The sequence below is a fragment of the Rhinolophus ferrumequinum genome, chromosome 9 (assembly GCF_004115265.2).
Source record: "Rhinolophus ferrumequinum isolate MPI-CBG mRhiFer1 chromosome 9, mRhiFer1_v1.p, whole genome shotgun sequence".
NCBI classification, from domain to species: Eukaryota; Metazoa; Chordata; class Mammalia; order Chiroptera; family Rhinolophidae; genus Rhinolophus; species Rhinolophus ferrumequinum.
The window spans coordinates 71688457-71702492 of NC_046292.1; the positions used below are offsets into that span (position 1 = coordinate 71688457).

The window sequence follows — 14036 nt, forward strand, 5'->3', positions numbered from 1 at the left end:
TTTTATTCATATGTGATGAATTAGGAACACCCAGTAATCAAATTTGCACATGACACATGTAGCAAGGTCTTAGGAGGCATAAATAGAACACGGGCCGAGATGATCTGGAAGATTCCAACTTTCAAGACAATTTTCCTGGTCTCATAATATGTATGTCCCAGAGTGAAACTGGACAAAGCAGTTCTTCATATTCTCAAAACCTCCTCTCTCCTGTGTTACCCACACACTCATCTAATCCATACAAACAGTATGGGTGTGGGCTCTTGGGCTCAGACAGCCCATGGTAGGCACGCAAAATACTGCAGGTTACTGTCTTCACTGCTGTATCCCTGACTCCTACCTAGCACTGTGCCTGGCACACACTAGGTGTCCGTTTATAGGATGACCGCATTATAATGCCACCACGCTTCCCTTTGGTCCCTAAATCTCTCTACTTCTTTAGGGACTCTACCCCAGGCGGCAGCAAAGCCCAGGGGCCTGGCATTCACGAACCCTGATCCCTGTGCGGCTGCAGTTGCCATGGAAACGGAGGAACTAACAACTCGCTTCCCAGCTGGGTGATTGGAGCCCTCGGAGGCAACGGCAGCAGCAGGAGCAGCGGGTGGGACGCGCCGCGCCGCCTAAGTCACCGCCCAGATAGCGGAGCCTCCGCCCAGCACGGCGCACCTCCCCCACGGGCCCGGAGCGTCGGTAGGGACCCCTCACGACCCCGCCCGAGCTCCCCGACACGCGCCGCCCACGGTGCTCAGACGGTGCCGCTGGGAGCTTGGCCTCCCAGCGCCAGCCAAGGGCTGGGGCGGGGGTCACAGACGCTCCAGTCTCCTCTGTCTCTCAGTGCACCTTAGGCGTTCATTTGTTGGCAAAGAAAAATCTGGGCAATTCCAGCCAGAATCTTAATTGCTTTAATTTGGGAGCAAGCAGGAGATTGAGAGGTGAGGGAGCACGGAGAAAAGAGAAAATTAAGCCTTTTGCAAAGAGTAACACAAACATGACGTGAGAAATTGAGTTTCATCATCTTTATAACGTATGTGTGCGTATGTGTGCGCGCGTGGGTCCCCATCTCTCGCTCCCGCGCCCACGCGGCCTGCGGGTATAGCGCCCAGCGCGGCTGCTGTCCCAGGTGTGACCACCTGGACTCTGCCGGGCGGAGAGAACAGGTGCGGTGCGCACGGCGGGCGGGCGCTGATGGGCGGCGCGGACCGCGGTGAAGTGCCTGACGGTGCTCCGTGAGCCCCGCCGCCGGTGGGGTCTCCGCGGGGCGCACGCCGGGCGCTCGGCGGTTGCTCGCTCTGATCAGTGGTTTGTCTGTTTCCCGTTCTTTCAGCCGGTGACTCACCGTGTGCGGTGACGCCGCGGGGCAGCGGGTCCCCTGAGCGCGAGCCCGCAGAGTCGGCGGGAGGATGAGCGGCACCAGCGCCCGGGCGGGCCACCGTGCTCAGCCGGTGGTCAAGAGCGTGCTGGTGTATCGCAACGGGGACCCCTTCTTCGCAGGGCGCCGCGTCGTCATCCACGAGAAGAAGATGTCCACCTTCGACGTCTTCCTGAAGGAGGTCACGGGTGGCGTCCAGGCACCCTTTGGGGCCGTCAGGAACCTCTACACCCCGCGGGCCGGGCACCGCATCCGAAAACTAGACCAGATCCAGAGCGGAGGCAACTACGTGGCTGGGGGCCAAGAAGCCTTCAAAAAACTCAAGTGAGTGGGTCTGTCCTACCGTCCACCATTTCAGGGTGCATGAAGGTGTGCAATTGGCACCAGGAGAGGAACGACCCCCGCTACACCCAAACCTCAGTGGGTCGGGGAGCTATGACTGCGCGGGTTGATTCCTCTGAAAGCTCCCGCTGCAGTTGGGGTTAGAGGTTGAAAGCCTGACTGGCGGAGGAATTTCCCTTGGGTAGCAATAAGAACAGACTTAAAACTTGTGTACAAGAAACAGGAATCTTTAAAAAAGTGACCAAACTAATAATGGAGCATTTTCTGTTGTTTTTTTCACTTTCCCCCTTTTTTTCTTTTCTTCCTCCCTTTTTCTTGGAACCGGCCTTTTTAGTTTTCAAATCAGTTTGAGATATTGGCTACAATATCATCACTAGAGGACAAAACAGCTCTCTGCACCCCCCCACCCCATACTGTTAAAATTCTTGCAACCTTTCATTCCAAATAGAACTGACCACCCCCAGTGTGACTCTCCTTCCACCTCCTGCATGTTTATGCTATTGGCATAATGCTTGGAAAACTTTATTGGCTTATTATATGAGTATTTGTCTACATGTTTGTCTCGAGGTACCTGACGGCTAGACCGTCAAGAAGACGGCTCATTATTGGTCCTCATCTCCAGATCCTGGCAGGGAGGTCACTCAGAGTCGGTTTTCAGTGAATTAGCAAACTGCGTTTAGGTTTGGGAAGGGAGCAAAGATTCACAAGACATGACCCCTTGTTTTCCTTTAGGAGTTTACAGTCGAACAGGCGAAAAACTACATGCAACCAATCATTTTCATGTAGAGTACAAATTAGAAAAGCAATTAAAATTATGTGGGAGTTCAGAGTTGAGAGAGATTGTGTGTGGTGGGGGTGGGTATCGTAGCACAGGTAGAATTTAGTATTTGATAGGTTGGTTTTGTTTTTGTTTTTTTTTACAGCTTTATGGAGATATAGTTCACATAACACAAACTTCACCCATTTCACTGGGTTTTAGTATATTCACGGAGTTGTGCAACCATCACCACAAACTAATGTTAGAACATTTCCATCACTCCAAAAAGAAACCCTATACCTCCTAATTTTCCCTTCTTCCCATCCTCTGGTAACATGGATTTGTCTATTCTGGACGTTTCATATAAATGGAATCATATTACTACATGGCGTTTTGTGTTTCTGGCTTCTTTCACGTAGCATAATGTTTTCAAGGCTCATCTATGTTGTAGTATGTATCAGTACTTCATTTTTTTAATGGTTGAATAATATTCCATGGTATAGTTTTGTTTATCCATTAATCAATTGATGAATATTTGGGTTGTTTCATTGTTGGCTATTGTGAATAAAGTTAACAATCATATACAAGTTTTCATTTTTCTTAGTTATATACCTAGGAGTAGAATGGCTGGATCATATGGGAACTCTATATTCCATGGTTTTTAATAGAATATTTTAATTAAAATTCAGCTTGGCATTCAAGATAATAAAAAAAGAAAAAAAATTACCATAAAATCCATGCTTGCAAATTCTCATTTTAACTGTATAGAAATATTTTCTGAATATCACTGAAGTTTTCTAATATCACCTTTCCTTTCCTAAGTTTGTTTAAATTAGTTCTAGGTGCTTTGCTTTTGTTATTGCCAAACATTCTTTTTATGGGAAGTGAAGGATATATTTGGACTTAGTTTTCCCTTCCTGAAACCTCTTTTAGTATATTTTGTCCAACTAGGTAGAAAAGAACTAAATGAAACTGTGTGCTCCAGAGAAATTTAGAACTGAGCTTCTTGGGCAAGCCACTTGACTTAGCTGCTCAGTTTCCTAATACAGAAAAGGAACAGAATTATTCCTACCTCATAGGGTTGTTGTGGTAAAAAGTAAATGCTGTGGATGTGAACATTGTTTTGTAAACATCAAAATGTTGCATACATGTAAAGCATCTCTATATCCAGTTCCTTTTATCATATACTTTATTTTTATTAAATAATTTTTATATAAAGCAATTTCATGGGATTGGAAATCTGCCTCAGAATCTATTAACGGCTCAAAATTGTAGACTCACTTTAGTAATTCATTTTCTCTTTTGTTTATTTGACACTACCAACTCAGAAGATAAAGACAGATACAGTTCCAAACCAAATAGAAAGTGTACTTCAAAATTACTCTTTATATGTAAGAGATTTGCATGATTGTTTTTGCATTTAGTACACACACACACACACACACACACACACACACACACTGAGTTTGTTATAACAGTGTCCATGGTTAGTTTTCCATGCTGACAGATGAACAGTGTATTTGTGTTAAAATAGTAGTATCTATGGTTATAATAATAGAAGCCAAGAAGATTTAAATGCTGCACGTATTTGAAGCTTAGCAGTTGTAAGTTTATGTTAACAAATGAAGCAACTGGCAGCACAAAAGAAGCCCCAAAGATATCAAGGGTAATTCCCATCACTTAGAGCCTAAACGATGTTGGGGAAGAGCAATGGTGGAAAAATAGTTTTCAAATGAAAATGATCAACTTCTTGAATTTCTTTTACAGATGTGTTTCTAATATTTTTGGAGCCATAATTAAACTTCAGGTTGCTATTAAACCTTTATTTTATAGCACAGAATTCTAGAGATTGTTATTGTCCCTGTGAAGTTTTGGAAGTTGACTCTACATTAATCTTGTGGATCTGAGATTGCTTTCTTGCACATGACAGAACTTTTTTTATGTCAGAAATCAGTCCTTGCAGATTTGAAAAAGAGCCATTCATTGCTAAACAGAGGGAGTATTTGCACTGTCTTATGTAAATACTGTTTATGTAAGGGAAATATATGATAATTTCCAGAAGTATGGATTAACTAAAGCATTCTATCCAAAAAGCAAACAACAGTAATGAAACATAGCCAAAAGGAATTCAATATAAACTTTGGCAACTCAGCAATTATGGTAGCTGAGATAGAGAAACTGTCTTTTTAAGCTTATAAATTAAATGCTAGATTTGTATTTATTTTTATATTAAAACATTTATTTAGCACTGTCTATGTATGAAGTACAGTGGAACCAGATCACAGTGATGGATTTATAGCATAAAGTTGACAAAGGTATAACATTTTCAGGTGGTGCTTATGCTATAGCTAAAGAATGATCATTAGTTAATATCTGTAGCAAATAGTAATGGAGTAATAGGGGTCTCCAAAGGTTAACTAATCCACCCATCTGTCCCTTAGTTGAACCAATGCCTAAACCACCCCACATGGCTGAGCATGTCTGTATCACTAAAGGGCTCTCATTGGGAAAAAGATTTCCCAGCCTTTCCCCATTGATACTCTAATGCATGCTGTTGGTACTTTTTTTGACCTAAAGTCTGTCATTAATGGAACTGTTAAGCCCTTTACACACAAAACACTCTTTATATCAAAATTGATATAAGAATTAGAAATACCATATATATAGTAAGTAGCCAAACATGGTGGGGAAAAAGTTTTCCAATAGAAGTGTGTGTTTCTAAGACTTCAATTTCACTGAAGTTTAGGGTAGACATGTGTCAGCTCCGGTTGGTGATGTTGAAAGCAGTTTCCACTACTATAATTGCTTTTAATTAGTAGCTATTGAGTTTTGCTTTAGGCTTAAGTATTTCCTATGGCTTGTTTTACTTTTTAATAATTTTTAAAAAGAAATTTACATAACTAACTCAAATGCAATAAAAGAAATCATTATTATTTTTTCCCCCCAGTTACTTGGACATAGGAGAAATCAAGAAAAGACCAATGGAAGTTGCTAACACAGAGGTAAAGCAAATAATATTTTGAAGGTTCAAATAAATAAAGTGGCATTTTTGTGTTTCTTACACCGTGTTTATAGATTTAGATGGAATTCTAATCATAACGGATGAGTTGTCTAATGTATAAAAATGGGACATGTTTTACAGCAAAGATAACTCTTTCTTTGGATCATCAGAAATGAAGAGACTGAGTAGGTGTCCTAAATATGTAGGTTTAGACACATGTTCCTGTTTCCCATTCTCTAGCTACGTGTTCTCTGGTTGAAATCCGTAGGAATTTTCTGTCAAATGAGAAGAGATTCTGAGCATTGTTATACCAATCTTTCCCAAAACTGCATCCCCTGTCCTAACTTGCTTCTGACAGCCCTGTGTCTGAAAGAGCCAGGATCACCCTGACAGCCCCTGAGGTTTTCACTGGACCTGTAGGACTTTCCATGACGTCAGGAAAACACCTCCATTATAACTTGCGTTAAAGTCCCCGTGAGTGTAGTCCTCGAAAGCTTGCATGAAGATTGGAAATGAGTCTTGTGAAATAGATATTCAGAACTCTACATACTACGTAGCTTCTGAATCCCTAGTGGCATTTTCAGATATTTTGAAAATATAGGACATATTTCTTAGTTTGGGGATGAAAAAATAGATTAAAACAAAGGTAAGGCAATAGCTTTAAATGTCCCAGTGGGACAGGGAAAATTATTGTTAAACCCAGACTGGGACTCTGTTTACCAACTCCGACTTCCCCTCTCCCCCTTTTGACCCCATGTAAACAAATGCTTCTAAGGCTGTGTTCTGCCAGGGAAGAAATGGCTGACACAAAAAGGAATTTTTTCTAATTTATAGTGGCAGAGTCCCAGAGAGACTCAACTCTCACCATTTCCTCTCATATTGTGTTTATAGCCAACAGGACCAAATAGGTGTCTCTAGAAAAAAATGAAAAACATAAGAAAAATTCTAATTGTGCAATATTTGAAGATCGTGAGGTTAATTTTATTATTCAAATGATTTGTGGAAAGATGTGCTAATCCCAGACATTACTTAAAATAATTAATGTTCTTGTTTGTAAGTTTAGTTTTCAGTGTTTGTCAAATTATTAGTGAAAGTATAAGCTTTTGAGCTTAAGGTAGACAAAGGTATATTTTTTTTTTAGGTTGTGCTTATGTTAGAGCTAAAGAATGAGCACTAATTAATATCTGTAGCAAGTAGTAAAAAGAAAGGAGATTAGTGAGTTAGTTCTGGATATAACTTTGTTTGAAATAGGCTACCTTGTATGAAATTGGTGGCTATTTGAATTTCTGCAGTAGAATTTGAGATGTGTGACTTTCCTAAAAATGTGAGCATATTTTTACTCTGGATTCCAGTAAGAGATTGTACCTGATAAAGTGCAAACAGATGTGTAATAAATTTTTCGAATATACTTTTTGTTTTTTAAAGATTATCGTTAACAATGGCAGCATTCACAAGGACTCAAGTTTATTTAATTTGCTAATTGTTCTTTTACTTTGGGGCTGTTGTTTTCTCTTTACTTTGGGGCTATGCATGAGCCACGTGGCCAAACTTCTGATTTATGAATGTACATCTTATATGTGAACAACCCACCCCTTACCTCCAACTAGAAGACTGTATCTCTTCCACTTTATTTCTTTCTGGTAATTCCCTCCCCTTCTCCTTTCCTCTTACTGCACACACACTGCTGTAGCCTTTTCGTTTCTTAGTCTTTCTGCACAAAGCCTTCTAAGGGGATAGAAAGAAAGAAGCAGAAGAAACTTAGGGGCGCCAAGGAAATGGATGGGAAGAGGTGGTGAAAAAGCCCTCTTGCCCATGCTCTTCAGCACCTTCCCTCACCTACCCAAGCCCACACTCCCTCTTGCTCCCCGAGCCCTCTCTCCCGCTATTGTCTGCCCAGCCTTTCTGCCCAGTTGAGACAAGCAGTGTGTTCACTTCCCTTACTTTGCATTCCCAGTCTTGATGATCAACACAGAGGTTCTCCTCTCCAAAGTCCACACCATGGACACACTCGAAGCCTGCGTTGAGCGAGGGGATGCCCTACTTTCATTGCCGGAAAGGGAGAGTTTTTGGTTCCTGGCATCCCAAAAGGGAACTCTAAATGCATTTCCTCAGAGAGACATCACTTTAACTGGTGGTTCTCCAGTATTCTTACTGCTGTTTTAGGTAGAGCACAAGTTTAAAAAGCTTTTGTGGGCTGCCCTGAGAACCTAACTGTTGTGTATGTAATTCTTACTGTGGAGAAACACCTCTTTTTTTCCCTCGCAACTGATTTAGAATCCAACTTGTAGAATTCAGAACATTTTTAAGTTAGAGGAATATCTGTGTTCAGATTTTGAGAACAGACTTGGTAGACATTGGACTTTCACAACAATTATAGATTCTATTTTTTTAATGTAAGATGGTGATTTCCTTTCAACATCTGTGTCTAGTGAGAAAAGATTACACAGCTTGCTAAATACTACTGATGATCGATATTCTTTGGAGTAAGATAATATATCTTACTCTGAATCATAGTCAAGGATTCACAGAATTACTTTCGAAGTGGGTCTAGAACATGAGTCATAGAATTAGAGTTGTTTAATATAGTAATAGCACAAACAGTGTTTATTCAAATAAGTTTCAGTATAAAGGGTGAGTAAAATCACTTCCTTATCAAGATTGGGAGCATCTCCTTCAAATCTGAGGTAATTTAATGCCATTTCAGTGTCCAGTGCTGGGGCCGCATAATAAAAGCCACCACAGTAGTATACACGATTCAGTTATCCTAACTGCTTACAACGTGTTAATCGTCTCCACAACATATTACTGTAGAAAGACCTTTCCAGTTGTTCGGGGTTGTGTGGAACGTGTGGCATTAGGTCCCAGCCAGCGTTCTTTCCTCCCAGCGTTCCTTCCTCCCTCCAGGGCACCCTCACCCAAGTCCATACTGTGATTTGGTTACGGTAATAATTTAGACACGATGCTACCCATGTGGTGACTGCAGGTCACAGTAACTAGAATGTGCATGTCACCTTGACCTGCGAAGTTCTTTTGTGGTTCCTGCCATTGCTTTTCTGTTCCATGAAGCTCATCTTTGAAGAGACACCGAAAAGACCGCCAGTCTTGTTCCTCTCCCTCTCTGGCAGGATCATGGGACAGAGAAAGGCAGAACTCTAATGGGCCTCTTCCTCTAACCCAGAAGAAGCACATGGTCATATTGGGCCAATATTCCTGGCAGCAGGAGGAAAGGGCGGGTGGGGATAAAAAGAGGGAGAAGAAAAAGGAGACAGGAATAAAAAAAACGAAATGGGACTGGCTGCAGAGTCAGGCAGCGTTGTGGGCTCAGAGCAGACTTCCCTTGCCTCTCTCCACACAGGGATTGCTTCTACTAATCTCCAAATAAAGAGATCTTCCCGATGCCCCTGCGTTCTTGACTCTACTCCTCAGGCACTGTGTATTGCTATATATTCATCTTCCTGCTTTCCCTGCATCACTGGTAGTTTCACTAGAGACGTTTTTCTCATCTTCTGATCTTGGTAGCTCGTCCCCTTCTGTAAGTCTTCCCAGTCCTGTCTTTGCCTGCTTCTCCCACTCCTCTCAGCCCTGTCAGTTTCAGATCTGAGTCTCTGCTTCCACGTTCCAAGTCCATTCACCAGCCTCTTTTTCCTCTTTTATGGAAGCAGTCTGTGGGCAGCCTCTGTCCTCCTCATGGAAAGCCTCTGATGACGCATGTGGGGCACCCTCCTCTTCCTTACCAGCCCTGCCTGAGCTCTTACCTTTTTGCTTTGATTGTGATTTTTGCCTTCTTTCTTGTTTTTGTACTTTCGTCTGCTTTGCTTCCATGTGCTTGATGCCTGTATTATCCAGCATGGTGGGTGGAGTGCGGGGAGTAAAAATGAACAATACACGCAGAACATCTCTCCTCCAGGAATGGATAGTGTTGATGAGAAGACAGACGTATGACCATCTCTAATACCACATAATGAGTGATTCAATTGGATGGGGATTCAATTTAGTTTGTGCTGAGCTGTTTGTTTCACGTGCTTTTGACTGTCATGTTGCAACAAAGCCATTTGGGAACTCTTAAAATGGAAGCTTCCTTTGACCTAGAGTTGTGGACCCCGCCGATCAGCCCCCGCCCCGTGTCTCCTTTGTGTAGTGAATCCTTCAGGTTATGATATTCTTAAATAGTTATTTAGAGAACAAAATCTGGTTTGCTGTGTACGAAGCCTTGGTACACATTATATACAGGGGACGCTGCTTGATAGAGCCCTTATGATATGCTGGGAACTGCTAGGCACTGGGCAGAAAGTGAATCCTTCTCTCTTCTTGCTCTTTTAGAGTCTAGGGGGTGACAGGGAAGCAAACCAACTGTTGTTATCAATTACAACTATTACAGGGCATGTGTGCTGGGCTAGAGGTATTCTCAGAGGACTGAGGAAGTACAGGTGGGATTAGGGTTATGGGTCAGCCAGTTTGAAATTGTTTTCAATATAATAGAATCTTTTATTTTTGGCCTGTTTCTTTTCGGGTAAAATTTTGAGAATGTTCCTTTCTACAACTTGATTAGGAGAAATTATTTAATACTTACATGTATGAAAGAGGCAAAGCCTGTCTCTGATAGGAAGAGTTTTTGAAAACTGACTTGAATGGAAAACAGACAAAGGCAGCCTTGTCATTCTTCAGCCTTGGACAATAGACACAGAGCAGCCAGCTGCAAAGTTGGCAGAGAAAGTGCTTCTCCTACCGGCATGTAGCAGCTGTAAAAGGCCAGGAGAGCTACCTAGTAAAGTGATTAGTGCCTTCTTACTGCTGACACTCCCAGACCTGCTTTGCTGTTCCCATATTTTACTGGGGGTTTTTAATTGCTAAACCACCCTCACCTTGTAATGACCCTTAGTCAATCCCTACTTCTCCTACTGTCACTCAAAAACTGGAATTCGTCCAGAACTGATCCCTGCTTCCCTTAGACCAGGGGTGTCCAAACTGCGGCCCGCGATCCATTTTTTATTGGCCCGCAGCAAATTCCAAAATTATATTTAGTTTACTTAAATAAACCAGGTGAGGCAACACGTACTTCACCTCGAGTGAGTGGCCCAGCTGTTTGTGTATTTTACCGCATATGGCCCTTGGTGAAACACGTTGAAAAAAGTTTGGACACCCCTGCCTTAGACCCTTCTCAGAATCCTTCATTGAGAACCCAAATCTTTCAGAAGGTGATCCCCCTTTCTCTTTCAAAGCATCATTCTGTACTTTCTCCCAATGCCATCTCTTGCTGCACCAACTCAGTAAATCTGACTTTGTCACATGGCAGGTTTGCTCCTGTTCTTGGTAGTCTCAGAAGAACAGACATTAACATATGCGGCAGAACTGTCTATTAGGCTGTAAGTGTCTAGGAGGTCTGCGAGTTCTGTATAGTACCTCGGATTAATGGGCTGCTCATCATTTTAAGTCTCTGTCGTTTTGAATGTTCCTGTCACGCAGTTGAGGGAGATGTCTTTTAGCCTCATGCATACCTGCTTATTCTGCATTTCACACATGGGTGGAATGGCTCCACTTAAAAGTCGTTATGGCGACTCCCTATTTAGATTTTGTTTCAGGGATAAAATTAGTTGTAATTAAGCCTTTGTGTGATATATTTATTGTCTCTTTAGTGTAATTTGGAGCTATAGTAAATGAATGTGTTCACTTCACAAGGATTTATTGTGTGCCTGGTATGTGCTAGGCGTTATGCTTGTCCTTTGGGAACCAAAAAACATGGCCCTTACCTCATGGAACTTACAGATTTTCAGCCTTCCTTGCCTGCTGTGCCTCAATTTTAACTCTAACAACATTGACCTTTGTTGTAAAACTTGGTGGAAAATAGACTTCTTTGATTCAAGAGCTATATTTTGAGGGCTAAATAGTTTTTGAACTTCATTGTTAATAATGGGTCAGGGAATAATGGGACTAAATTTTGAGGAGTAATAAACACCTAATTTCTGGAAAATTAGTCCTATTTTTCTGGAGTTATAAATACTTAAACTGCTAACTGTAATTGTAACCTAAATAACAGCTGGGGTTTGTCCATCTCCTTATGATGATGATGAAATTGGCTTGAACCTCCATTACTTTGCCTTTGGAATGTCCACCATTCTTGCCAAGATTTCTGTGGATTCCTGCAGGGATTATTATATCATGCTCACCTCTTCTTTTGAGTTTCTGGTTCCAGTTGAATTTATGTACTGTCTTGTTCCCCTGCAGGTTGTGTCGGTTTAAGACCACACCAACTTAGAGGTGAAATCTTTCCATTGATGTCTACACAAATACCCTATTCACACAAGTTTGTGTGTGGTGAAATTTACCAGTGGTTTGTCAAAGTGAAGTAGGTTTTATAGGTTGTATAGAAATATCAACAACTCAAAACTTAATATCAGACTTTCTCAAAAATACCTTGGTCTTATATGTCAATTCAGGCTCTAGTCTTGGTCCTTTCTTCTTGGTCTCCTCTCTCTCTTTCTCTCTCTGTCTGGCTCTTCTCTACTATACCCCCACCCAAAGTTCCTATTGATTTCTAATATAGAACAATTTAGAGCTTTATTTTGTTAACTTGAAATCATGCTAATCTGTATTCTCAGGGTCAGTAAAAAAGGATAATTTTTACCTCCTTCTACGCATTTATATTTTTTAAAACATCAAGGGTCTGTTTGGGTTTCCCCTTCTTCTGTCTACTCTTTCTCATCTGTTAGTGTAGGTACCAATCAAAAATGCCATGATCAACAAGGGAAAACAGAAGGTGGTCATGCTCACCTTATTCTCAGTAATCCATCCATGGATAAGTGTGCTATTTATAATTTTGAGAAGTGCTGCCTTAAAAAGAAATCTGCAATATTTCTAATATAGAACAATATAGAATATTTCTAATATAGAACAAAATCTGAAGACCCCAATAAATGCCTTCCTGAGGAGTGGAAGCCTCCTTGTCGGATAAGTCGTCATACTGCATCCTCTTGAATACTCCCTCATTTTAGATGTTCATTTATGGAGAAATTGCATAAATGTTTGTTCTTAATGGGGTGGAATACTGCAGGAGTCCCTTGGAGAGGAGGAGAGAAAGGAAGAGAGGTTTTGAAACTTCTGAGTTTCTTAGATGTTTGTGGGAACGTGGGTTGTACTTCCCGTTGGTTACTCCTGTGACTGTCTTTAAGGTTTTTGAATATCATTATTAAAACTTCACATTTCAGTTTAATCATTAGGAATAATCTCTGAGGAAACATACTATGAGATTTGCTACTTAAAGGCTTTTGGTTGGGAATGAGATTCAAGACATTAAATTGGGTGTAATTATTAACCTTCCTGCAGAAAGGTATACGGCTGTGTGGTTTAACTCACTAATCTTTAGCCTGGGAATTCTGGGTTCAAAGGGGGAACTGCTAAATAGTTAAACCCCTAAATATTTCTTTCTTTAACTTGGGGAAAGATTTCCAGATTATGTTAGTCAGGTTTGCGAATGTTTCGAAGAATCAAAGAGAATAAAACCCACTTTTGTTAGTTCTTCCAACAGTAATTGAAGCCCCGCCCCAATCTTTTATTTTACGCTTTTCCTCTACCCCTTTAATGTAACTGCTAAGTAAGAAGCATTCTTTTAAGGACAGCCAGTTCATATCAGTGGTCATGGTGATTCCAAGGTGAGTATGACCTTTCCAAGGCTCCATGAAGACAAGAATTTTCTTTTAAAGACAACTGGCTAAATTTCTATTTTATTTCACACTTTCTTGTTTTACTTTTGTCTGTATTGAGCTGTGTGTGTGTGTGTTTGTGTGTGTGTGTGTGTGTACAAGAGTAAGAAAGAGAGAAGGGTTTATTGTCAACCTGGAAAATATTGGTCTAGTGTAAAATATACATTAATAACCCTAATGAACTCTGATCAAAAAGTAAAATGTTGGTGATTTTAGTTTGTCCATTGACATGTATCATGGCAATTGTTCCAAATATCTTACATTCTCTCTATTTGGCATTTAGACATGCTTTTAGGAAATTGAATGTCTGTGAAATTGGAAAACATGCAAATTGGAGCATGTATAATTTTTTATTTATAGTAATAAGCTGTTCTAAAGAAAGACATAAATTTAATAAACATTTAGAAAACAATTACCAACCATTTAAGAAAAAAATAGAAAAAGTATCTAATAAAATAGTTAAATTGCTAGCTAAATATGTATGTTTAAAAATGCTTCTTAATTGAAGTATCAAGCTATGCTCAATAAGATATTTCATACAGTCCCTACTAAAATAAGGTCTTTTTGGCAACTCCAGCAGTAACACCTCCTGAACTGAGAAGAACTTCTTGTTCCTATAGTTCATGGGATTCAGAAATCTAGAAGATGAAATTTTAGGAATATGCACTATTATTTGAAGTTCTGCCAAGGTTCACCAAGCTTTTGGTTGCTGGATACTTGTGTATTTCCTAGAAAATTTCTACTTCATTTTGTATTTTAGGATAATTGCTAGAAGGAGCTTATTGATTTTTCTGGTGAAGTCAAAGCAACTCTTCATCATGGATGTATGATTATTTCCAAATAGTAGGAACGAAAGGAAAATGTGACTAA

The 14036-nt window shown here is 40.8% G+C and overlaps 1 protein-coding gene across 5 annotated transcripts in view; it reads left to right on the plus strand.

Moving 5' to 3' along the window:
* The first annotated feature begins 570 nt into the window (after nt 1-570).
* The window catches only part of DCDC2 (doublecortin domain containing 2), a 166664-nt gene continuing 153198 nt past the window's right edge, over nt 571-14036 (plus strand). Inside the window, exons 1-3 of one of the 5 annotated variants that reach the window (XM_033115931.1) lie at nt 571-690; nt 1325-1693; nt 5416-5470. In XM_033115931.1, coding sequence (XP_032971822.1) covers nt 1401-1693; nt 5416-5470 — 348 coding nt within the window. In that variant the 5' untranslated portion in view covers nt 571-690; nt 1325-1400. The other 4 variants (XM_033115933.1, XM_033115936.1, XM_033115934.1 and 1 more) reach the window with 4 other exon arrangements.